Genomic DNA, 24591 nt, shown 5'->3' on the forward strand with positions numbered 1-24591 from the left:
GTAAGCGTGCGTCGCTAGCAAATTGTGGCCTGTAGGTATAAGTACAATAGTTTTGCTTTCCTTTCTAGACAGGGCTAGTACGAATCGGACGCATTTATCTCCATTCTGTGTACACATGATTTTCGCGGTTTTGCAAGTAGCTAATTTATTCCACCTCCTATCTATCCGTATTTTCATGTCCGCAGTGATGCCTTTGTATACCGTATTTAAAGATTTCAGTATGTAGTTTTCTTGTACGAATTGTCTGTAAACAGCGCTCTTGGCAATCCCATCTACAATTTCGTTTCCCGTAATGCCCTTATGTCCGTGTAGCCAATAGATGCGGCTACTCTCTCTATGCTTCTTAGAACATTTTTAGATGAAATTTCATATGAATTTATTGCTTTTATCGCAGCTTGGTTGTCAACATATATATTTATTTTGGAGTTGCTTGATGTGTTTGCGAATGCTATTTCCGCAGCCTTTCCTACCGCAAAGACTTCTGCTTGAAAGATACTACAGTGGCCAGGAAGCTTAAATGGCTGCTTGATGCCTAGTTCTGCGCAATAGATCCCTGCCCTACTCTGTCTACCATTTTCGAGCCATCGGTAAATATATTAAGAGTATTTGGGTTAGGTTTCATTCCTCTTTTCCATCTTTCTTCTTCTATTGTGGTTCGGAATTTCTTCACCCAATTGCATTTCGGAGTTGAGGTAAAATCGCCTGTCACGCTGAGTCTTACGACGGATTTAGCTGGTAGGAGTAGTTCTCAATGCACCTGTTGTGCAGAGTGCACCTAGACGTTGAATACTTTCCATAGGCTTTTTATATGTCGGCCTTCTTAGGGCAGTCCACCACACCAGAGCGCCGTATAGTAATGTTGGCTTTACTATAGCTGAGTAGCACCAATACATTAAAGCAGAGGATAGACCACGTGTAACTCCCAGCATCTTTTTGGATGCGTATAGTGCGTTACTGGCCTTTTTTTTCCTTTCTAATATATTGTACTTCCACGATAGTTTACTATCCAGAATTACTTCAAGGTACTTTGTGTGGTTTTTAAGAGTTAGTTCCATCTCTTTTAGATTCGGGGGTTGCCAATAGGGGATCTTGTACCTTCTAGTAAAAAGTATCATATCCGTTTTATCAGCATTTATTATTTATTGTTTTTATTCATTATTTATTTATATTTTGCTTTAATTTCTAAAAATAAACATTTCTAAAAGTAAACATGAAGTACTACGATTTTCTTAATAAAATTCAAAAAGTGAAAAAAAAAATAGTTTATTACGAAATAAGAAATGTTTTTATTACCCACCTTCCTTTTTTAAGCACGCACTTACTTTAATTTATTTATTTTTATATTTCTTTGAATAAATTTTAATTTCCATTATTTTTTATCATTCCCTTTCTTTTTTTCTATTTTTAGCTTCATCTTTAAAGTAATCACCTTTAAAAGTGTTTAATAAAGGAAAATCATTTAAAATTAACTAAACTGGCTGCAAGTGGCGTATACAAAACGGTGTGAAGTGGTTCAAACGTCGCAAAATGAGCAGCTCTACGGCGGCCAGTTTAAAATGGCTGTCCGCTATTTATTTTCTGGTTTTATTAGCCATAACCTCGACAACGACAAAAACGTATGCAACAATTGAAGAGGGATTTTCTTGTCCAAATGGTGAGTAAACAATAAAAAAACTTTCTATATTCTGTTTAGTTTATCTTTGGGGTACCTAATTTACATAAGCGTAAATATGATAAGATTTTTTTTTTGCCATAGTCTGTTTGTGATGGAAAATCACGAATTTTGCAAACAAACTTCGATCTTATAGTTGGCAATGAAAACTTTCAATAGGCAAATAGAACTGGGTGCAAGAAAAAACAGCTTCACATTTGAACCAAACAGCAGAGGCCTCTTTTGTTATGATGACTTAGTGTTTTAGTCTCTGTGCTTTGAACATCCAGTGCCTCTGATGAATTCCTTCAACTTTTTCAATAAGTTTTCGTGCTCCCAGATACCGAGTAGAGAAAATGTTTCCACCTCTTTTTTTATACATGTGAGACATATGAAACGTGTGCTCCATAACTAATAAATTAAAAATAAAAAAAATAATAATAATAAAGGGTGGCTAAGTTTCAAGGACCGGTGTTGATTTCGAATAAAATACAATTTTTTTTTTTAATTATTATCATTTCTCTTTATTATGATAATATTGGTATGGCTCAATAACGTATTGATCAAAATATTGACCAAATACCCGCCGCGGCCTCGGTGGCACACCTCATTGGTCATTCACTGTTGCCATTTTTTGCCACCATTCTGACCATTGACGACGCTTGAAATGGTCAAGAGGCTTTAGTGCTTGAATAAATTGCACCTTTTAAGCGCGGAAATGTAAGTCTTTATGCATAATGTTCATCAACAACGAGCGTGAGAGGTGCAATTGTTGGGCACGACGACGAGTTGAGGTGGACGGCTCTTCAACCACACTATCGCGAACAGTAGCAATATTTTCTGCAGTACGAGCATGCACTGGTGTTTTCACATCTCCTACAGACCCGGTTTGCTCAAACTTTTGCAGAATTTTTCCGATTGTACGCACATTTGGACGATTAAATTGACCAAAAAAATCACGAAGTGCGCGATATGCATTTTGATTTGAACGCCCGTTTTCATAATAAGCCTGAATAACTTTAACGCATTACTCGACTATGTATCTTCCCATGATTCAAATTGAGTTAGTCTGAAATTGAAAAATGTCAAATGAAATGCAGAAAAAAATTGACGTTTAGGTGTGATTCACATTCAACATCGGCCCTTAAAATTTAACCACCCTTTATAAGCAAAACAAAAGTTTGTTAGTTGATTTAAAATTTTTGCTTGTAATTTGGCAATTATTGCAAAATTTTTTAATATAAGCAATTTTAATCTCTATAGTTGTTATAAATATCCATGATTTACTGAATTAAAAAAAATTAACATCGGGATCAGTACCGAAATTTCGGGATTTATAATAAAACTACCTTTATGCAAACGCGAGTTCACTTAAAAGTACTAGATTATATTAAATTGGGTTTCCAGCGAACATTTCCATGTAAAATCGCTCAAATGAACTGGGCAAGTTGATATGAGGCAGTAATTAATATAATATTAATTTTGGGAAAAGAAATTCATTATTTTTACCAAATGTTTTTTAATATGTGCAATTTTAATATTTATAGATGTTAGAAATATTCATATTTTACTGAATTTTAGAAAAATTAATTTCGGGATAAGTCCCGCAATTTAGGGATTTCTAATAAAACTACCTTTATGCAAACTCAAGTTTATTTGAAGGCACAAGATTATATTGCATTGGTTATACAACGAACATTTCGATATCAAATCGCTGAAATTAACTGGACAAGTTGATATGAGTCACAAATTAATATTAATTTGGGAAAAAGAAATTCACTATTTTTGCGTAAAATTCAAAACTTTATTTAAGAAGCTTCGGATTGTTCGACTTGGGTCAAATTTGCACCTTTTTTGTTATATTATATAATTTGTTGCCATTTTAAAGGTAGCTGCACAATGCCTCTCTCATAGAAGTTGCGGTCCTAAATGGCGAAAAAACTCGAGTAATCCATTTTCACAATCTTCTCTTGACGCCCATTTCTTATCACTCAAGAAGTTTTGCAATAAGAGAAAATGTGGTAATCGCTTGGTGCCAAGTTTGGAATATAGGCTGGATGCATTAAAACTTCCCAACCAAGCCGCCGGAGTTTTTGGCGTGTCACTACAGAAGACGTGTGCGGCATGCGTTGTCCTGATGGCACGCAACAACACCTCTTCTGTTGGCCAGTACTGGCCGTTGCTGGTCAATCGCTCGCTTTAAACGGTTCAGTTGTTGACAGTAGAGATCTGAATTTAGTGTTTGGCCATACGGAAGCAACTCACAATAAATGATTCCTTTCAAGTCCCGCCAAGCACACAGTAGAACCTTCCTGGCCGTTAGTGCTGGTTGGCTACTGTTTCAGCTGCTTCATCACGCTTTGTCCATGATCGTTTTCGCATAATTTTGTCGTATGTGACCCATATCTTTCTGTCTCAGCCTCCATCAGTTTAAGAAATGGGTCGAATTCATTCTGTTTGGCCAAGGGCTTAGCAGATGGAAATTCATTCCTTCATATTTTTTGGTGTTAATTGGTTTGGCACCAAAGCGTCGAGCTTCTTTTTGAAACCAGCTTGGCGCGCATAATAATTGATTATTTACAATAAAAGTACACGAAATTTAGCTACAAACAAAGAATAGTTCTCAATCCTCCTCATAGTTTCATCCATGGCCTAAACTTATATCACCGGTAGGCAGAAATTACATCAGCCGAGCTTCTTCCTCATTTCAATTTGAAAATTCTTAAATTACCATAAAATGTACCATAAAAAAATGCGTAACAATACAAATATGGTTGAAAGAATTGCCTGCCGCTTCTCTGTCTATAGCAGGCGGATGACTTTTCTATATTAAGCGCAACTTCAAGTTGGACTCACTTACTTGCTCAGCCGATATATACGCCTCAGTGCAGAGTGACTAAGTGGCTAAGTGACTGATGGCCAGTCAAAGTAAGGCGCTCTGGCTTTAATGGTGATACATAGCGAGATTCTGTACGCGACTTGCAAACTTACAGTTACAGTATGTCTGTGAGTGTATGTATATAGCGAAATGCACCAGTTGTTTTAGGCCGTCGGCAAATCCGCTGCATAATCATATGTAAGGTGTATAAAAAAGGTAGTGGCACAAGTTGAACACATACACATATGCACTCGTAGATGCGTGTAGGTGTATGTGCATATATCCATATTCATGTATTTAATGCTAATGCAAGCAAGTCATGCAAGTTGCTCTGCTAGCGGCGGCTGAAACACTTGTTCGATTGCCAACAACCCCTACCCCCACCAACATCAACGCCACTTGTTGCCAATGGCGCGAATAGATAACGAGTGCAAGTACGAATGCCTCGTAGTAATACGGGCATGGAGCTGGTTTCATAGAACCAACGTCGATCAGCCGTCAAAGCAACAACTACGCACTGTGTAATGTTTGTGTGTCTGTTGGTGCGTCTAGCGGGGAGGCGAGCCATAAAAATGAAGTCAGCAAGGAAAACAGTAAAGCCAGAAACTGCAAACTAGAATTTTTAACGGTAATTTTTAAACATGATAAAAAGTATACGCTCGTACTCTCGTATATGGAGTGAATAGCGAACGGGTAGAAAATCGCAAACAAGAACAACGTTTATGCTTAAATAAGGTGAATTGTAAGAATACCAGTACGACTAGCTGTCATATGTTGGCGCAAAATAAATGTGCATACATGCATATGTACATATACACACACATGCATATGTATGTTTGCAGTTGGCGCTGCCTTCTTTATATTGTCACGTAACTCTATGGCTTTACTTTTTTCATTGTAGAGTCAATTGAAGTTTTGCACAAATAAACTGTTTAATTTGTTATTCTTATTAATAAGTAGCTGTTTCAAGTTGTTTGGGGTTGGTGGAGAGTCAGCGAGATATATACTTATGCACATATTTAGCTTATATTACATATATGACACATAAAGGGTGTCCCAAAGCAGCGCACATTACTTCTGAGTGTGGAAAGAGTGGGAATTTCAAGTCGAATGCTTCTCTTTGCCTTCGCTGTACGACGCCAGTTCGTGAAATTATTCAACTTTGGAGTTGACTAATCACAAAGGCGTCGGTGGTTCCCAACTCAAAGGCTTTTAAGTGAATAGAAATTTCGTCTCTTTAGTCAAGGCACAAGGCAATGAAAATGACTAAAATGCTAGCACTGAGGTCCATGTGCAGGTGGGCGAAAGGGAGTTCAAGTTTAAAAATTTTGCATTTAATATTTATTTAATTTCTTTTTAAAATTTTATGCACAAAATGGCCGCTTACACCCTTTTATGGGTGTTTAGCCGAGCTCCTCCACCTACAATTAGTTGCTGATAAATTTGTGCCAGGTAAATGAAGAAAGTGGCAAATTTGTAATAACTGAGGAAGAAATTTAAAAATAGACGCAATAAAAGAATATTTCCAAAATAATAAAAGCAAAACCAGTGAAACTTGTAAATAATAATAAATTGGCAAATTGATTATTTTAGTTATTTCTTATATTTACTTATTTATTAGTTATATTTTTTAGCTGAATTACAGTTGAAAAACATTTTTGTTTTGTCCCTTTTATTTTGGGTTCTGCCCATTTTCATTTATAAAATTTAAATAGTTTAGGTTTATGATTTCATGAAAATTAAAGGAGGGAGCGAATGGAGCGATTTATAAGCGATTAGAAGAGAGGGAAAGCAAAACGACATCACAATATTTTACAAGCTACATACTTAACGCATACCGTATTGGGTGTCACCGAGATAGGTAGGGAGCTAACGCCATAATCGAGTTGAGTTGAAAGAGGAAAACAGTTTACTTTAAATAGAAGGAATAATTTACTATCGATGACATGATAGGTGACATGTCATGCAAGATGTCATGCATCAAAAAAAAAAAACTAGTTATACGCGTTCTGCCGCGTAATAATCGAGTTAAGTTAGGAAAGGAAAACAGTGTAGTAGAAATAAAAGGAATAACTTGCTATCGATGACCTGATTGGTAACATGCCATGCAGGAAGTCATGCATGAAAAAAAGCTTGCTAAACGCAACAGGGAGCTAACACCATAATCAAGTGGAGTTAGAAAAGGAAAATAATTCAATAGAAAGAAAAGGAATAATTAACACATCCATGAAATGATAGGTGGCATGCCATGCATCAAAAAACACTTGATAAACACGACAGGGAGCTAACAGTATAATTGAGTTGAGTTAGAAGAGGAGAGCAGTTAAATAAGAAGAAAGGAATCATTTACAAAACATGACATGATAAGTGGCATCCAAAAACAACGGCTTGATAAACGCGACAGGAAGCTAACACCATAATCGAGTTGAGTTAGAAGAGGAAAACAGATTCGCAGAAAGAAAACGAATATTTTACCACACATGACATGATAGGTGACATGTCATGCTAGATGTCATGCATGAAAAAAAGCTTGCTAAACGCGACAGAAGAGGAAAACAGATCTGCAGAAAGAAAAGTAATATTTTACCACACATGACATGATAGGTGGCATGTCATGCAAGATGTCATGAATAAAAAAAAGCTTGATAAACGCGACAGTTGTTTGAAAAATGAATTTCATCGCCGAATTTCCATGCCACGCATGCAGCTTGTATACCGACAGGTGGCTATTTCCAACTGAATTTCTAAAAATATAAAAACACTATTCTCATACGTTCTCGCATACACAAAAAAATTATTGCAAATATTACTTTGCCACATTTATTGCAACAACATCTGCCACCGCATGCTTAAAGCGCCACTGCACACCAGTCAACGCGTTCTTCTACCAACTGGCGCCATTGCTGTAATAATTTTAAATCAAACAACACATACAAACATACAGGTACACAAACGCGCTATATAAACATACTCACACGGGTATGCTGTTTGCACTCTAAGTCACACCAACACAGTAGAAGATGTTGCCGTAACTTGAGTTGGCGGCATAAGTTGCTATTGCACGCAGGCGCTTCTGCATTCTTCACTGTATTTACTTATGTAGGTGCAGCAGCACCGTTTCAGTTGCTATTACGCTCAGCAGTATTGTTACTACACACCTTAGTTGTTGTCTAGTTGACGATGGTTTTTGCTGATAACGTTGATTTGTTGTTGATAGCATTTGTGGTAGTTTAACTAAGAGAATAAATGCATTGCTGCGAAGAGAAGAAAATAGGTTTTTTTTCATCTCTTTGTTGTTGATAAAATGTAGGTCAAATTGAGTTACTTAGTCCAAACGCTGAAGTTCAGCTACTGCATGTGCTAAAACTCTGAACTAGGCAGTGATGCATACATATACATCTTTCAGTGTGTGTGTGTGCATGTATGCATGTTCAAATCTAAAGTAGCAGTCACGGTTGGCTGAAGTCCGCGCATAGCTGCCGGTATTTATGTATGTACATGTGTACGTACATACATAGTAAATTTATCTTGATAGACAAATCGATTAATATTGATGAGTGTCTTAAGTGAGTTAAGAAAGTGAGTAGCGAGCTTGCAGGTGAATTCTTCTTGATTTCCGTTTGCAATCTCTTAACTAAGCTTGAAGCCGCGGGTTGTAAAAGTCATTAGCATTTTCTTAAAAAAAAGAGGTCAAACAAGTAATAAAGTTTAAAGGATTAATTTGAAATTCAGTTAGTCTCATTTTAGGCGGTAGTTATTTCTTGTGGACAACCCACTGCTGTAATTCTCAACATGGTCATAAAAAATACTTTGGAAAATACTTTCAATTCGTATAGAATCCACTATATGGGATTGTTATTCAAGCTGATATTATGTCGATCTTATCGAGCAGCGTTGTCACAGCGTAATAAAAAATACTTGTTAATAAATTTTATAACTAAAAACCGTAGAAGATATTAAAATATATTATAATTAAGAAATTGTTTTATAGGGTTGCCACTTACATATTTTTTATTTGAAAATAGTAAATGTGTCCTTAGCTAAAAATTAAATTTTATTTATTTCTATGTGTTCCAGCTGCGAATATGTCTATTTGTTTCAACAGTGTTGCCAGCGAGTAATAAAAAATACTGTGTAATAAAAATTAAGCCTAATAAGCTTAGAAAATATTAAAAGCTGGTATATTCCAGAAAATTTTTGAATAGGGTTGCCACCTACATATTTTTTTATTTGAAAATATTAAATATTTTCTTAGATAAAAAGGAATGAATTTGTTATTTTAATATGTTTCCAGCTGACAACAAGCTTATCTATTTGAACAGTGTTGCCATCGAGTAATCAAAAATGGTGTGTAATAAAAATTAAATCTGAAAGAAGCGTACAAAATATTAAAAGCTAGTATATTCCAGAAAATATTTGAATAGGGTTAACATCTACATATTATTTTATTTGAAAATATTAAATTTTTTTTTAGCCAAATATTACAACTTGTTGTTACAATGTGTTCCAGCTGATAACAAGCCTATCTATTTGAACAGTGTTGCCATCGATTAATAAAAAATGCCGTGTTATAAAAATTAAATCTGAAAAGCTTAGCAAATATTGAAAGGTATAATATTCCAAAAAAAAATTTTTAATAGAGTTGCCACCTACATTTTTTTTTCGAAGGAGTAATATGCTCTGTTACAAAAGATGAAAAATTGTATAATAAAATGTGGGCGACCAACGAAAATTATTTCAAGCACTACTGATATGTGGTGTGATTGTTGGTTTCGAAATATACTCGTATAGCTAGAATGCAATTTTTATAAAGGGCTGTCTTTTCTTTTACGCAAAATTAAAAATAAATAAAAAATGCCATAGATAAATATAACAAAATGGATATCAAACATCTTAGACGAAATCAACAAATAAAAAATTAAGAAAAATATTCCCACGCGTACAAATGTGGATTAGGGTTACCACATTTTATACATAAAACTCTTTTAAGTAATTTACATTGTTGTTTGGAAAAGTATTATACAATTTGGGTTTGAAATTTAAGCAATACAGCATGAAAACTATTATTTTGCCGCGCCCTTGAATAGCTCTATTTTGAAAGTTAAAAGTTTAAATCGACTTTTGAGGAAAAAAAATGTACTGAGAGCGTTAAAACCCAGTGTGCGCCACATATTGACAAGTTTTCCCTTTTTGTATATTTTTTTGTTGTAATTTTTCCTTTATAATTTTTTAGCCCATTTAATTTTAGTATTGTAAATTCTAAATTTAAGTTACTCGAAATTCGCGTTAGTTTTTGAGAATTTTTTTTTGCTGAGGTGTAGCGAATTTTCTCCATATAAGGAATCCTAACTAGGCAAAGCCATTAAAGGGGATAGTAATAGAGGTACTTTGGACTAAGCAGGTAATTGAGTAGTAAAGTCCTCTCTCAACGAATAAAACTAACACTCTACAAGGCTCTTCTCATGCCCGTCCTAACGTATGGCGCAGAAGCTAGGACGATGACAACAACCGATGAGGTGTCCCTTGGAGTGTTTGAGAGAAAAAATAAGAAGACAAAAGTAGAGCGGCTGACTTCTTTTTTTCTTTCGCTGCGAACATTCGGTTGCCAGCACAAAAGGACATAATGAAAAGCTGTTGTTTTTGCATCATCGCCGTATGCTTCTAGCTTCAAATGAATGTCGGTTGACCAACGCAGTTCGTCCTTTTCTTCTTCTTTTTTTATTTCTTCACTTGTGATCAAGGCGCATTCAGTAAAGGTGATGCAACTAGACAAAAACCTATGTTTTGCACATTTGATTGTCAAAGCAAATTAGTGGCAAATTAGAAAACAAATGAATTCGCCTTGTTTCATTCTGAGCTAACAGCCACATGGATACGACGAAAGAAAATTACAAATCAGCTGAATTCGCCTTGTGTCATTCTGGGCTGACAGCCCCATGGACACGGCGAAAGAAACAAAATCAGCTGATTTACCGGTATCACCGTTAATAAATTCGTTTTGGTTGTGAAAATCCAATGCACAAAATTCTTTTATTGGTTCGGTGCCATCAGCCGCGCCTTGAATCCTAATAATTGTGTAAGCTTGAAAATGGGATGAGAATTTTCCGATTTTTTATAAATTTTGTAAAAAGTTTGAAACTGTGTTTTATATGGTTTTTGTTGTGAAATAGATATTTTTTATAAAAAAGTAGAAAATAAAAAACAAAATAAAAATTAAAAATAGAAAATTAAAATAAAAATAAAAAAAATAGTAAACAAAAAATAGTTATAGCTAATATGTAAATCATACCTTATTTTGATGATCATAAGATTTATCGGCATGATATGAAGCATGAAGTGAGTTATAGTGTTGAGGGTTGATTCAAAATGACACTTAATATTTTTGTCCTTTAATAAGTAGTTGCTTGTATAAGATGATTTTTATAAAACTTTTAATTCAATTAAAATTTTTGATTAAAATTTCGTAAACTCTACCCAAGTATTTGAGTAAATTTCTTTGCTCCTTCTTACATGCACGTATATATGACACTCGTATGTACTTACGCCATTTACATACATATGTTTTTGTCTAAGCGTGACCACTTTAGCACTTTCTCGCTTTTCCATAATTCACGCATAAAAGTTCATTCAACTTTTTTTCACAACTTTTCGAGTTTGCCAAGTGATGAGTTGAGTTGTACGGTTAGTTTTATTGCTGGTATAACAAACTGCGAAACTCACACGAAACTTATTCAAGCATTAAAGCACGTACGTATTTCCGCAATACCTTACAACAGCAAACCAAAACCAACAACGCCAACAAAAACAAAGGCAGGCACTGTTATGGCAGCAGGTTGCGAAGTGAAATAGCAACTAAATTTTATAAATTATTACACGCCTGCCTAAGCACTTAAAAAATAATACAAATGTGCTATTAGCGGATGAAAAAAAAAATATATATATTTATGTAAGTATGTAATGTACATATGTATGCATACTTGCTTGTTTTCTGTACAGTGTGCAGTTTGTAAATTTGCGTGTTCTCTAACGTTTTGCGGTTTAGCAAAAATGAAGCTTACTTTGTAAGTGGCCAGCCAATTTGTGTGCCAAGCAGGCGTGTACGTGTATATGTGTGCCAAAAAGTTTTTTGCAACAACAGTAAAGAACAAAACTTGTTTAAAGGAAAATAGAAAAAAATTCAGAAAAAATTCAGAAAAATTGGGAAAGAGTTGCAAAAAAAAATGTTACCCTCAACGGAGTATGCCATGGTAGTGCTGCATATTTATAGCATTGCATATTTGTATGTGTATGTGTGTGCATGTGTGACCCAGAAAAATGACAGGTTTTTTATCTAAACTTCCTTTGCATATTTTGTCACTACTTGCACTTGCACATTCGCAGGTGCCTGTTTGTGTGTGAGTATGAAAAAAAGTACTGAAAAATCATTAGCTAATTTCCTGTTTTTCTCACTGTTTTCAACTGCTGCTACTCACCTTGTCTAGCAGCAAAATAAATAAATAAACATCACTAGAAATAAGTAATATTGCATTTGCTTGAGGGGAAGCCAAAAAGTGAAGCAGAGAAAAGAATGAAGAGAGAAAGGTGTGAAAACAAATGTAAAACTACTAGCAAATACCCGGTATGCGCTGCTCTGCCGTTAAGGCAAAGGAATTTTATTCTACCTCCTGAGGATATGCTATATTTTTTTTGCTCCGTCTTTTGTAAAAAGAAGTACAGTTTCTGGATTTCTCAGTCGAGCAAAGGCGACAAGAGAGTAAAATTTTCTGTTATGTGGAGTTTGCATAAAGGAAACGACTGTATTAATGGGAATATTCTCCATGAAGTTTCTGACTTTCTTGTGTGCAATAAGTGCCTATGGCGCTCTCTATACACCGCTATGGATTCAAGGCAACAATGATGATAACATGCAATAGGTCCTATATTTACCATTTATCTAATACAAACGGATAGCGTTAAATAACTATTGCGCAAGGGCTTACTGGCAAGTTTTGACAATTGATTTGTTTCGCCATTAATTTTAATAATTTTTTATGCAAATATAGTTCATTCTCCTACTAAAACCCTATAAATACAAGTTTACAATTTTTTTCATATTAAAAAAAAAAATCAATTCAAATTCAAATTCATTCTTTTCCCACCAAAATTTATAAAATAATCGGAACTCTTAGAAAAATTTCGGGTATAGCAGATAGAATTTTGATACAAAGAGTGTGAGTTTTAAGTGGTTTAAAATCATATTGAATTTTTACAATTTTTTTTCTTTTACTGCCGAATTTGTCTGCTTCTTTCCGTATACAAAAAAATCAAATATTAGTTATTGTAAATAGATAAAATACAGAGTTCTGCCAGCAAAAAACAAAAAAAAATTGTCAGAAATCTACGCGGTTTTGGAGGCATTTGAAATTTGATCTTTATTCTATCTAAATTTTATGAACTATAGAACTGCAAACCTGACGTTTTTCGGAAAATGTGATTAAAAAGTGGGAAATTTGGATGAAAATTTGCTGATTTTTTGTTCTTTATTTCCATAAAGTTTGCAACTTGAAATTATGTGGATTTCGATTTTGGTGAAAAACTATAAAAACTAAAAACAAAGTTAAAAAAAATATATTTTAATAAAAAAAGCTATATTTTCATAACAAATTCTTTAATTTAAATGAGGAGTAAATCCAAAACAAAAATTCAAATATTATTAAATAGATAAAATATATAAGTCTACCACCAAAAAATAAGTAAATATGATTTAGTAGGCATTTGAAATTTCAACTTTATTTTACCAAAATTTTATGAACTATAAAACTGCAAACCCGAAGTTTTTCTGGAATTTTGATTAAAAAGTGTGAAATTTTGATGAAAATTTGCTGATTTTTTGTTTTTATTTCCATAAAGTTGAAATTTGGATTTATGTGGATTTTGATTTTGGTGAAAAACTATAAAAAAACTATATTTTCATAAAGAAAAGGCTGAATTTAAAAAAAAAATAATAAATAAATTTTCATAAAAAAATACTAAAATTAAAAGAGGACCACATACATTTTCTAAACTTGTCAACAAATCCTGGTGCTCTAGCTATTTAACGCAATGTGGAAACACAATTTCCGGACACTAAATCTGGATCCCTTAGGAAATGGCTTGATTTCGGATTGTAAATATTTATTTACATATCTCAACTGCAAAGCTCCCTAATTCATTTATTGCAAAAATCTTATATCTTAGGCAATCAACTCATATTCTGAATTGGAATTTTAGAAATAAAATACTACATTTTTTGTAAAGATTTTAAATTTATATTCTACACATCCTGAATGTTAAAACAGGTCACTCTGAGAAGATTTTAGTGTTAATGAAAATTTGTTGGTTCTTATAAAATTTGATATTTCGAAAGTGTAAATTTAATTTTTTGCTCCTTTTAGGGTTTTGTAAGAATATTAAATGTCCCTCTCTCAACACTTCTTAAGATTGAAAACCTTTTTACACATTTTAAAAGGCGTTTGAATTTACTGAATGCGGTTTAAAACCATAGAGGTGTAATCGGTTTTTTCGGTCCTCCTCAATCCTGAGGGGGACATAGGGCATCAAGAGGTGCATTCAAAGTAAAAATAAGCATCAAAATACCAGGAAATACTGAAGAAACCATAACGACATTTTTAAAAAAAGAGTAGCTGATCTTGTTACATAACCTCAAATATAGCAAATAAATCGTTCCCTTAACAAACAGCTGATAAATTAAATTGTACATAACTATAACAAATTTATTTAAAAAAGCGCATATTTGAAAGACAATTTGCCACGCATACAAAGTTCTTTAAGTTATTCAGTAAACATTTGATATTTTATTTTCTTTAAATGGGCATTTTAGTGCGTTTCTATATATCCAAAGCTCGGCAACACTGCAGTAGCGAGAGAGAGATTTGACTGTTGAAAGCACCAGATGTTGAAAAATGTAAAGCTAAATAAAACGGAGTGAATTATTGAAACAACTGCGTTGGAAAGATCAGGTGGAGAAGGACTTGGATTCACTTGGAGTGTCCAATTGGCGCCGGTTAGCACGAGAAATAAACGACTGGCGCACTTTGTTGAACGTATATTTTACAAAATTATAAACATTACATTTTAATTAGAACAGGCTAGAAGAATGTCATGAAGAGAGAACTAAGACTCCGCGACTAAATACCAAAAAAAAAAAAAAATCCTAGATCAAGTTACGAAAATGGTAATCTGGCCATACTGGTGCTAAAACGACGTAACTTATTGCCATACTCGAACAAAGTAACGGTACCACGATAGACGCCATATCATTACTCTTTCCATCATGTATGCACATCTCTTCTCTCATTTCTACAACTCGTATGGCTTTTATTTTTTTATTTTTATTTTTTTTTCGTAATAAATATCGAAAAATTCCATACAATTTGTAACAATTTAGTTAACTGTAAATGATTGGAGTTCTTGGCACTTTCTTTTCCCCTATTAATTTTTTTATTCTTCTTCTAAATTTTTTCATAAATGCTTAAATACTATTTAAACCACACAAAACCACAACTAAACGTTAAGCTTCATCGACATTTTGCCATCGGCTTGCTGTTACTGTTTTCCTGCTTTGGTTCACCGGCTTCATTTGCACTGCCACAGTCATTTACTCCCCATTTAAGATCAGTTTTCTTCCAACAAATAACTGTTCATACCAGTTGCTCGCTTCAACGGGCGCGTTCTTGTCAAAATCCACGATGCTTTACTCTTATGGTTGTTTGTGTGTGGCTGGCGAAAGAAAATTGGAAAAATAAAAAATTAAAATTAATTTGGCTGCTTGTAAAGTTAATCGTTTTTGCTGTTAGACGCAATCGGAATTATCACAGAACATTCATTTTTTTAAGCTCAGCAATTTGTTGTGAGAAGAGGAAGAAGGAAAAATGACGAAGTCCTATGCAAGATGTGTTGTTGCTGTGATGAAAAGATTAAGACGAAATAATTTATACTTGAATTAACACGAACTATTCATTGTTTTGATAATCATTGACAAATTTATCCCTGTCCTAATCTGTTAGCTCATATTTTATACAAATAAGTCCTCTACTAGCTGCCTACTTTTCACAACAACAACTTAAGTCGTCTTAGCACTTTTTTCTGTCAGCCCTAAAATGCAAGCCTTTCTTAAAATATTAACTCAATAAATTATTCATAGCACTAATTTATGTCACTATCTTAATGAAAATTCAATAAAATACCAACTTTTTCTTTGATAAATGATAATTTATTGCGTTCGAAGTAAAACCTCTTAAAGTGCCATAAGTGGTTCTCTCAAACTCCCCAAATACTTATATTGGAAAGGCTGCTTTAAAGTCAATTAATGTTTGTTGTAGACATTCTGCTGGCTTGATAGAAAATGTTGATAAAGACGAAAAATTACGTCATTACTGAGGCGGATGACTCAAAAGACACTTTAGTTCACTCAGTTCATTAAGTTCATTGAGTTCCTTTGGGTCATGAACTTTTTGACTTCTTATATAGCAAAATAAATGTTGACGTGCAAGTAAACTTTACAGAATTTTGTTTTGTTGACTCTGATGCTTTGTTTAAAAAACAGGCGGTACATATTGCACCAACTTTTTTTTAAATAAACCATCAAACTCTTCAAAAAGAAAATTAAAACGTATTTCCTTTAACAGCTAAAACTTTTTCCCGTCTCAGAGGATGCGCATAAATCCTGCTCATATTATGAAGTCAAGAGATGGATACGCTAATTTTTGATACTTTCAACTGAAGTGAAGCTTATTTCGGATAAGACATTCTGCATTGATTGAAACAAGTGATCACCATTAGTGGTTCAACTTCTAGCAGCTCATAATAAACTTTACTCTTCTGATCCCTCCAAATATGAGGCATCGATTTCGACGAACAACAGTCGTTCCCACGACAGTCGGTTCTACGTAACCGGAACCATCCGAATTTATATCCGGCCAAGACTGTCACTTCAGTAGCATTTCCCGTATATGTACAGGGAATGCTTATGCTGGATATTCGACTTTCGAGTTGGTGAGCCGGGTTGGTTAGGTTTCAGATATGACCTTGTGCATTTAGATATGATTTTCTGTCATAATGACTTCAGTTTTCGTTTTCAGTAACGATGGAAAATCACCTTTCAATGTCCCTTAATTTAAATTCTTATGGAACCCAATTTCTCATTTGCTGAATCATATATTGGGTAGTCGAAAAAGTCTTTTCGTATTTCTAATCAAACTTCAACTCATTTTTTTTATATTTATAATGAACTTTATGAAACCAAATATGTACCATTTTGGTCGACCACCTTTTGTCATTTTTTCATCAGTGTAAAAGTTTTGTGGTTTCTCGGCGAAAAACTGCGACAAGTAATTTTCACAGGCCAAGGAATCCAACTTTACTCCATTAAGGGAGCTCTGCATTGACCGAAACAAATGGTAGTCCGATGGTGCAAGGTCAGGGCTATATTGTGGATGCATCAAAACTTCCCAGCCAAGCTCTCCCAGTTTTTTCCGTGTCATCAAAGATGTGTGGCCTAGCGTTGTCCTGACGGAAGACGACGCCCTTGCTGATCAGTTCTGGCCGTTTTTTTTCGATTGCTTGCTTCAATCTCATCAGTTGTTGACAGTAAAGTGTAGAATCAATCGTTCGAGTAGGCTGGAGCAGCTCATAGTGGATGATTCCTTTCCAATCCCACCAAACACACAGCATAACCTTTCGAGGCGTCAATCCAGGCTTTGCGACCATTTGTTGAGCTTCACCACCCTTGTACCATGATCTTTTTCGCACATTATTGTCGTATTTGATCCACTTTTCGTCTCCTGTTACCATTCGCTTCAGAAATGGTTCGATTTCATTTCGTTTCAGCAAAGAATCGTAGATGTTAATTCGGTCCATTAAATTTTTCACAGACAATTCATGTGGTACCCAAACATCGAGCTTCCAGCCTCTTTTAAATGGTTCAAAGCCGTTTGATGATGAATGTTTAGTGCCTTGGCGATGTCATGGCAACTTATGTGATGGTCCTGGTCAATCTTTTCTATAATTTCATCGACTTTTCAACGGAGCGAGGTGCATCTTTCACATCGAAATTTCCAGAACGGAAGCGAGCGAACCATTGTTGTGCTACACGAACTGATACAGCATCGCCTCCGTAAACTTCACAAATTTCATTGGTGTCTTGCGTAGCATTCTTCCCTTTTTTATACAAAACTTTCAAAATATACCGAATTTCTTCATTATTTTCACTCATTTTTGAAAAGCTATAACTTTTTTTCAACTTCTCCGAATTTAATTTTTTTGAATGTTAAATGAAGCTTAAAGTGTCACCTTTCTAACACCATATGATATGACATAATGTGATTGGTAGCACTGGAGGTAGATGACTCCAACGACATCTATTGACAAAATACGAAAAGACTTTTTCGACTACCCAATAGTTGCTCCTCAGATGCAACGGAATGGCTTATAGAGTAACTGAAAAAGATGCAGGAACCTTCTTTTGACTTTCATAAGAGTCTTCATCTAGCAAAGTCGCTAATTCAGCATCTTTAAGCGTTATTGGCTTTCCCGTTTTTTGTTGCTTATATCGAAATCGACACGCGCGAACTATCCATCCCAAAAAAACCACGTTGGAAGTGATAGAGCACTTTCACTTTTCGCTTTTCTTTAAAGGAAGGAAACAAGTAAACCTTGTCACGGTTGGGGTTTTCCTGACACAAAGTTTGCACAAGTGGGCCTCTCGACCCCAGTACAACCCCGCGCGTTATGTCTTTTTTGTCAAAGAATTCACCAGCTCAACAAAAAAAGGTGGAAAATCAGCTCATTTTAAAAATACTCTAAAGCCCCTGTTCAATAGAGTTCCTTGAATTTTGCTCTATTAAATCGAAGAGTAAACGTCACCGTTAATTGTTCGGCATAATTTTATTCAAATGGTCATCTCGGCAGTAGCCCATTCTGTCAATTAAATTTTGCTACACATTTCCGACGACTTTGGTATCAGCAACAGCGAGAAATATTTTGCGTTGCGAATGTCTGAAATATCAAATTTTACATGACCGCGCAAAAAAAAGTCTGATTGTATCAAATTGCAACTCTATCTATTTTGTCTTCTACATGGATTCAGAGCATTACACTGAGCCCAACTTTTTTCTTTTATTTCCTATTCTGGTAAAATTTATTAATTATGTACCAGTGCTGGGTCAGACTGCAATATCCTGCTAGGATTCCCATGATGATTCCAAAAGTATTCCTATTTTATTCCATACAGTTTTTAAATCGCTTTACTCGTGTTGGATTTTGATAGCGATAAACCCAGTATTGATTATGCCAGTATGATTTTCCACAAAGTGGCTCTAGACCTATAAATGGGGACACCGGCGTCTTTCTGCCTAATTTAGCCATTTCGTTCCCAGTAATTCCTATATGCCCTGGAGTCCGTAAGATGTGTACCTGATTGCTCAGACCCAAGATATTCAGCGCATCAAGACTTTCCAGCAACAGTTTTGATATAACCTAGAAACAGTTGAGAGTCTTGATTGCTGCCTGGCTAACAGTAAGGATATCTATGTTTCTGTTGTTATAGTTGCGTTCAAGATCAAAGTGAGCGCTTATTTCTTCTGCGAAGCCTTTCGTCTTAAACGGCAAGTACTTTTCTTGTCTATTCTGACATCCTATTCTATTCTTGCCTACCGCTTCTGAGTCTTCCGGGTATCTTTGCCTGCCACTGCACCTTAGTTTTGCTATCATGTTTTGGTTTATCTATCGCTTCCGCGCATCTTTTGTCAGGTCCGCAAACCCCTCCTCCTCCATCTACCTCGGTGAGGAATCCAACAGTGTGCCATGTTAGGAAGTTCTGGTTTATCCTGTGAGTTTTAGAAAACTCTTCTCTAGTTTTTGGACAGTAGTTTAGTCTTGAAGCAAAACTGAGACAAAACTGAATCTCGGTAGCATTATTTTCAATGGCATTGAAATCTCTGGGGTTAGTTCAGCAAGAATATCCAACTTCCTGCGATTTCGGTGAACGCCTGAGTTATTAGTAGCTTTGGTTGTTCTGAGGGTAGCCCTCCTTGCTTGGGATTGAATATGAAAGCGAAGAGGTGTTAGTTCTCAAAGACTATCCATTGATGCCATGGCGTGTAACTTTTGTATGAATATTTAACTAAACCGTAGTTCAAATGGAACTCTAGATTTCCAAGTGTAGTTATCACGCACCCTTATTGGAACAACACTTCAACTCTCGACAGAAGCGAACTATCTTGGCGTCAGTCTGGACAAAACGCTTACGTGGAATTCCCATATTGAGAGAGTTACTTCAAAAGCCACAAGGGCATTCTTTGCCAGCACAAAGCTTTTTGGTAAGACATGGGGACTAAACCCTAGAATGACCATCTGGATATTCACCACAGTTGTGAAACCCAAAGTCACTTATGCATCCTTAGCCCATGGTGGCCTAAGGTCAAGCCAAGAAAAGCAGTAAACGAATTAAACAAACTGCATCGCCTGATATGTGTTGGTATTACAGGGGCTATGAAAATATGTCCCACGGATACATTGGGTGTGCTCCTGAACATATCACCGATTCCAATCTTGATTGAAAGGGAAGCTCGCTCGAGTGACTTAAGATTAAATGGTATATCTGAACTTAAAAGTGGGGATATGAAAGGACATTTAAAGATCTTAGAAGACTTGTTACATAGTCGCATTCTTCACAGGGATGATATACTATCACCCAAACCAATACTCTTCAGGAACTTCCAAGTTATAATTAATGAACGCACAGACTGGGGAACTAATTCTATCACTTTCAAACCTGGCTCTCAGCTATGGTTTACTGATGGGTCCAAATTGTAAAATGGTAGAACAGGGGCAGGAATCAATGGGCCTAAATTCAAAAAAATCGATTCCGATGGGACTCTACCCAACAACATTCCAGGCAGAAATACATGCCATTAAAATATGTGTGAGAGAATGCCTTAGCAGGAAAATGAGAGGCACTAACATCTACATACTTTCAGATAGTTAAGCGGCTCTAAAATCCCTTCTATCCACAACTATAACCTCTAAATTAGTAAATGATTGCCTAAACCTTCTCAACATAGTAACGCTAGGCTGGATTCCGGGACATGAAGGACATGAGGGAAATGAAATGGCTGATGACCTTGCAAAACAAGGAGCAAATATGCAACTTACTGGTCCTGAGCCTTTCTGTGGACTCACAAAAGGCCACATTAATGAATTCCTTAGGAAATGGGAAGAAAGGAAATTTGCTGCACACTGGCCGTTCAGCGTCAAGCCAAACTATTCCTAAGTCACAACAAAGGAATATCTGACAAGCTACTCTCACTAAGCAGAGTAGATCTGCGACTCTTAACAGGATATCTTACAGGTCACTGCAGCCTGAGGTATCATCTAAATAATATTTAACAGGATACCTTTCAAGTCACTGCAACCTGAGGTATCATCTAAATAATATTGGTCTATCTGAGACCAATGTCTGCCGCTTTTGCGAAATGGACATAGAAAGCTCAGAAAATGTGCTTTGAGAATGTCCTGCGTTGGGCAGACAGAGACTTCATCACCTTGGTGGTATCGTAGTATCTCCATACAATCTTTGGAAGAACAAACCTAAAATTGTGCTAAAATTTTTAAAAAGCCTAAAACTCTAGGGTTACAAAAATAGGCCTTTCACAATAGATCAGCTCTGGTCGCAGTGCGTAATGGCCTTCTAATAATATTGATATCACGCACTCTCAATTCTTGGGCAATGTTTTTGGAAATCTAACAACTGCTGAAAGTAGAATATTTTTAAGGCGAGCAGAATTTTCCAACGGGTATATCTCTTCTTCGTTATTTTTCTTATTGTGGCCCGCCAATAGTTTGCTGATGAAATGGGAACTATTTCTTGAGGGTGGAGATTAGAGACAACAGACTGCTTGTGAAATATCAACTAATCTAAAAATGAAATTCCACCACTGAAAGTCTCTATTTGTGACTAGAGACTGCTTACTAAAACTCGGTACAGGTGTCAGCTGAGATCCCTTTAACATGGCTCTAGTCGCTTTTGAGATTACTTTGGGCAAACAAGCAGTCGCCAGACAGGTAAACAATTCAAAAATGCTTCCTTAGACTTTGATTGTTTTGGGTAAAGAATATGCGCCTAAAATAGACATTTTCCAAATCCTAGGCGGAGACAGCATTTAGCGTGCATAGATATGTGTACATAAGCGTGTATAATAGCACAATGTATGTAATAGTAAAATACTGAATCGTAAAATATCATTAATGCAATCAAAGAGAACAAAAAACTATTTTCCAATTTTAGACTTTCGCATTCCATTCACGCTTTAACCGTAAAACATTCTTCATGTGACAAAACAGTCTTTTCAGCTTCTCGTGACATTTTGATTGGCAATAATTTATATATAATTATACATACACACATACATATACAATCAATACATACTTTTTGCTATGCATCCGATCTTTTTCAGAATTCTCAAGAGGTGCTTTTTGCATACACTCGCACTCGCACTCGCACTCGCACTCGCACTGACACTCGCGCATGCGAATCTAACCGTAGCCGCCAACAGAAGTGGCATAACTCTAACCAAGGTTAACAGGTTTCGTTCATTCGGTTTATTGTGTGATTATTATTTTAGCATTCTTTGTTGGTGTAGCGCTCAGCTTGATATTGGTGCTGTTCGAAATGACACAGCTGCTGGCCGCTTGACTGGCTGAATGAAAGATTGGCAAAGCTTAATGCTGCGGATGAAGTCGGTTGGCGGATGAAGGCGCGAGTGCGGGCGCTGGTGTTGGTGCTGACGCTATGGCAGCTGCGATTGACTGCTAGTCCGCCTGTTAATTGCTGAGTGCTGCTCGCTGCGTTTACTAAGTTCTTACAATATTTGGCCTTATTTATTGTATTATTTGTCGGCATGATTTGCAGTCTTAGGATTAGCATTCTTGGCATGCCGAAGTGGCAACGTAACGTGGCAGCGATTGTGCAAAACACTTGATTTGGAGTGGCAGTGCGAGCGTTTGACGAAGCGAACAAGCGACTGTGCATACCTTTGCAGTTGTATATGTTTTTGTTGCTCTGGTTGCTGTTGAAGTCAAGAACTATGCGCCATTGCAGCCAACTATTTTTCAATACTTCCAAACTTGTTTTTTTATTTTTTGCTTCAGCTATAGAAAACCATTAAATAAACTTGAATTAAAACACAAAGACAAATATGAGTCAGTTTGCCATTTTGAATATTTTGTTGTCGATTATGTGATTTGTTGCTTTTGAGACTGTTAAATTAAGCGCGAGTTTTTTTGTGCGACTCTGCGCAGAATTTAGTGTTGAAGCAAAATTTGAAAACCGGCTGCACAACGCCGCTTGCCAAGTGTGCTAATCGATTATTTCCGATATACTTAAGATAAATCCAACTATCAGCAACAAAAATGTATGAATGTATGTGCATATGTATGCCCAATTTACATATGTGACACACACCCACAAACAAGCACATATAGAAAACCACTGCAAACCTGCTCTTTGGCTGCTGGTTGAGTGACGTCTGAGTCAGATAAAAGTTGAATATTTGAATAGAAAACGAAAATTTTTTGGATTAAAGCTCATAATCGTATTTTTATGCAAATTTTTTTTTTTTTATTTTAATAGATAAATTTTACATATAATTTTTTTTTCGTTTTTTGTAATTTAGGCAGTGTTTGGCGGAATTTTACATCCACAAAACGCCAGGGTAACAACATTGGGTATAAAAAAATGCCTACTTCCGGTATACAAACACCAAAACTGCTCTGGAGTGTCAAAATGACGTTATTTAAGGGGGGAGCCTGGTTTATGAGGTCTAAAAATTGCATCTCTTTGCGATTTTTTTTTAAGGAAAAAATTAATTTAGCACTGCAAAGTTTTTTCTATCTCTTAATGAACATTTAAAAAGTATAAAAAGATTTTGTACTGGTTAAAATAAGTTGAAAAAAATGTTTAACATAGAAATTAGTAGAGCGCTGCAACGCTGGAGTTTCCAACTGGCGTACAAGATACAGCTCGTAATTATTATCTAAAGCAAAAAATTCAAATGGATTTCTAATTATCATGATTTTTTATTCTAGATGAACTAAGAAAACTGAGAGAAATTCCGAAATTTAAATTTTTTGGAGGTTTTAAAGAAAAAAATGCCTTTTTATAAAAAAAAATTCACTTCAACTTGGTATAAAATCTTGAAATTTTTTTTTTATCTATTTTGTTAGTTCAAATAGAAGAGAATTTAATACTGAAGGGAACAAGCTATGATTCATTTCAAAAGGTTCATTAGTTTTTTTTCATTCATGTACGCCAATTCAAAGAAATCATAAAAATGAAAAGTCGAGAAAACAAGATAAAGTTTGTACTATAGCTGTCCGGTCACAGCGTAACTACCTAACGCTCGCCTACCTTTGGCTTTGTATCTACGGAAATATTGAGAATTAGGCTCTGTAACTTTGTGTGAATATTCTGAAATATATTAGGAATCGCTTAAAACGAAAAAAAAAAAAATTGATTTTTTTGACCTTATAAACCAGGCTCCCCCCTTAAAAGGAAAAGTTGACATCACTGAAAAATTAAATAAAATACTTAAGACTTTATTATATTTAAATATATTGGGTTGGGGAATAAGTTTGTAGCGTTTTTACCAAAGACTTTTATTTAAACTAAAAATGCCGTTGCTTTTTACAACCTCTTCCCTCCTCCTCTCGACCATTTTGGTGACGCCGTTCCGCCAAAAATCGCCTGGTCGGGTGTCAAAGAAGTTGATGAGCCATTTTTAAGTACCTCTCTGTTATCGAAGCTAACGTCCTTCATATTTTTTCAGTTTTGCAAGGAGCAGAAGAGATGGTTTAATCAGTCGGTGCAAGGTCCGGAAAATACGACGGATGCTGAAGGACCTCCCATTTGAGCTCTTAGAGAGCGACTTTGATGACATGTTGTCGGCGTTGTCGTGAAGGAGTACGGTTTGACCATGTCGATCAGGTCTTTTGAGTCAAATAGCCTCCTAAACGCGGTGTAGCTGAG

General features: G+C 35.5%; 1 protein-coding gene across 3 annotated transcripts in view; it reads left to right on the plus strand.

Moving 5' to 3' along the window:
• The window catches only part of LOC128863824 (sushi, von Willebrand factor type A, EGF and pentraxin domain-containing protein 1), a 150665-nt gene that overhangs the window by 58611 nt on the left and 67463 nt on the right, over positions 1-24591 (plus strand). For all 3 annotated transcript variants that reach the window (XM_054103191.1, XM_054103193.1, XM_054103192.1), the window contains one exon: positions 1409-1654. In XM_054103191.1, the coding sequence (XP_053959166.1) occupies positions 1528-1654 (127 nt within the window). In that variant the 5' untranslated portion in view covers positions 1409-1527. The remainder of the gene's footprint in view (positions 1-1408; positions 1655-24591) is intronic.

The sequence above is a fragment of the Anastrepha ludens genome, chromosome 5, assembly GCF_028408465.1.
Source record: "Anastrepha ludens isolate Willacy chromosome 5, idAnaLude1.1, whole genome shotgun sequence".
In the NCBI taxonomy this organism is placed as follows: Eukaryota; Metazoa; Arthropoda; class Insecta; order Diptera; family Tephritidae; genus Anastrepha; species Anastrepha ludens.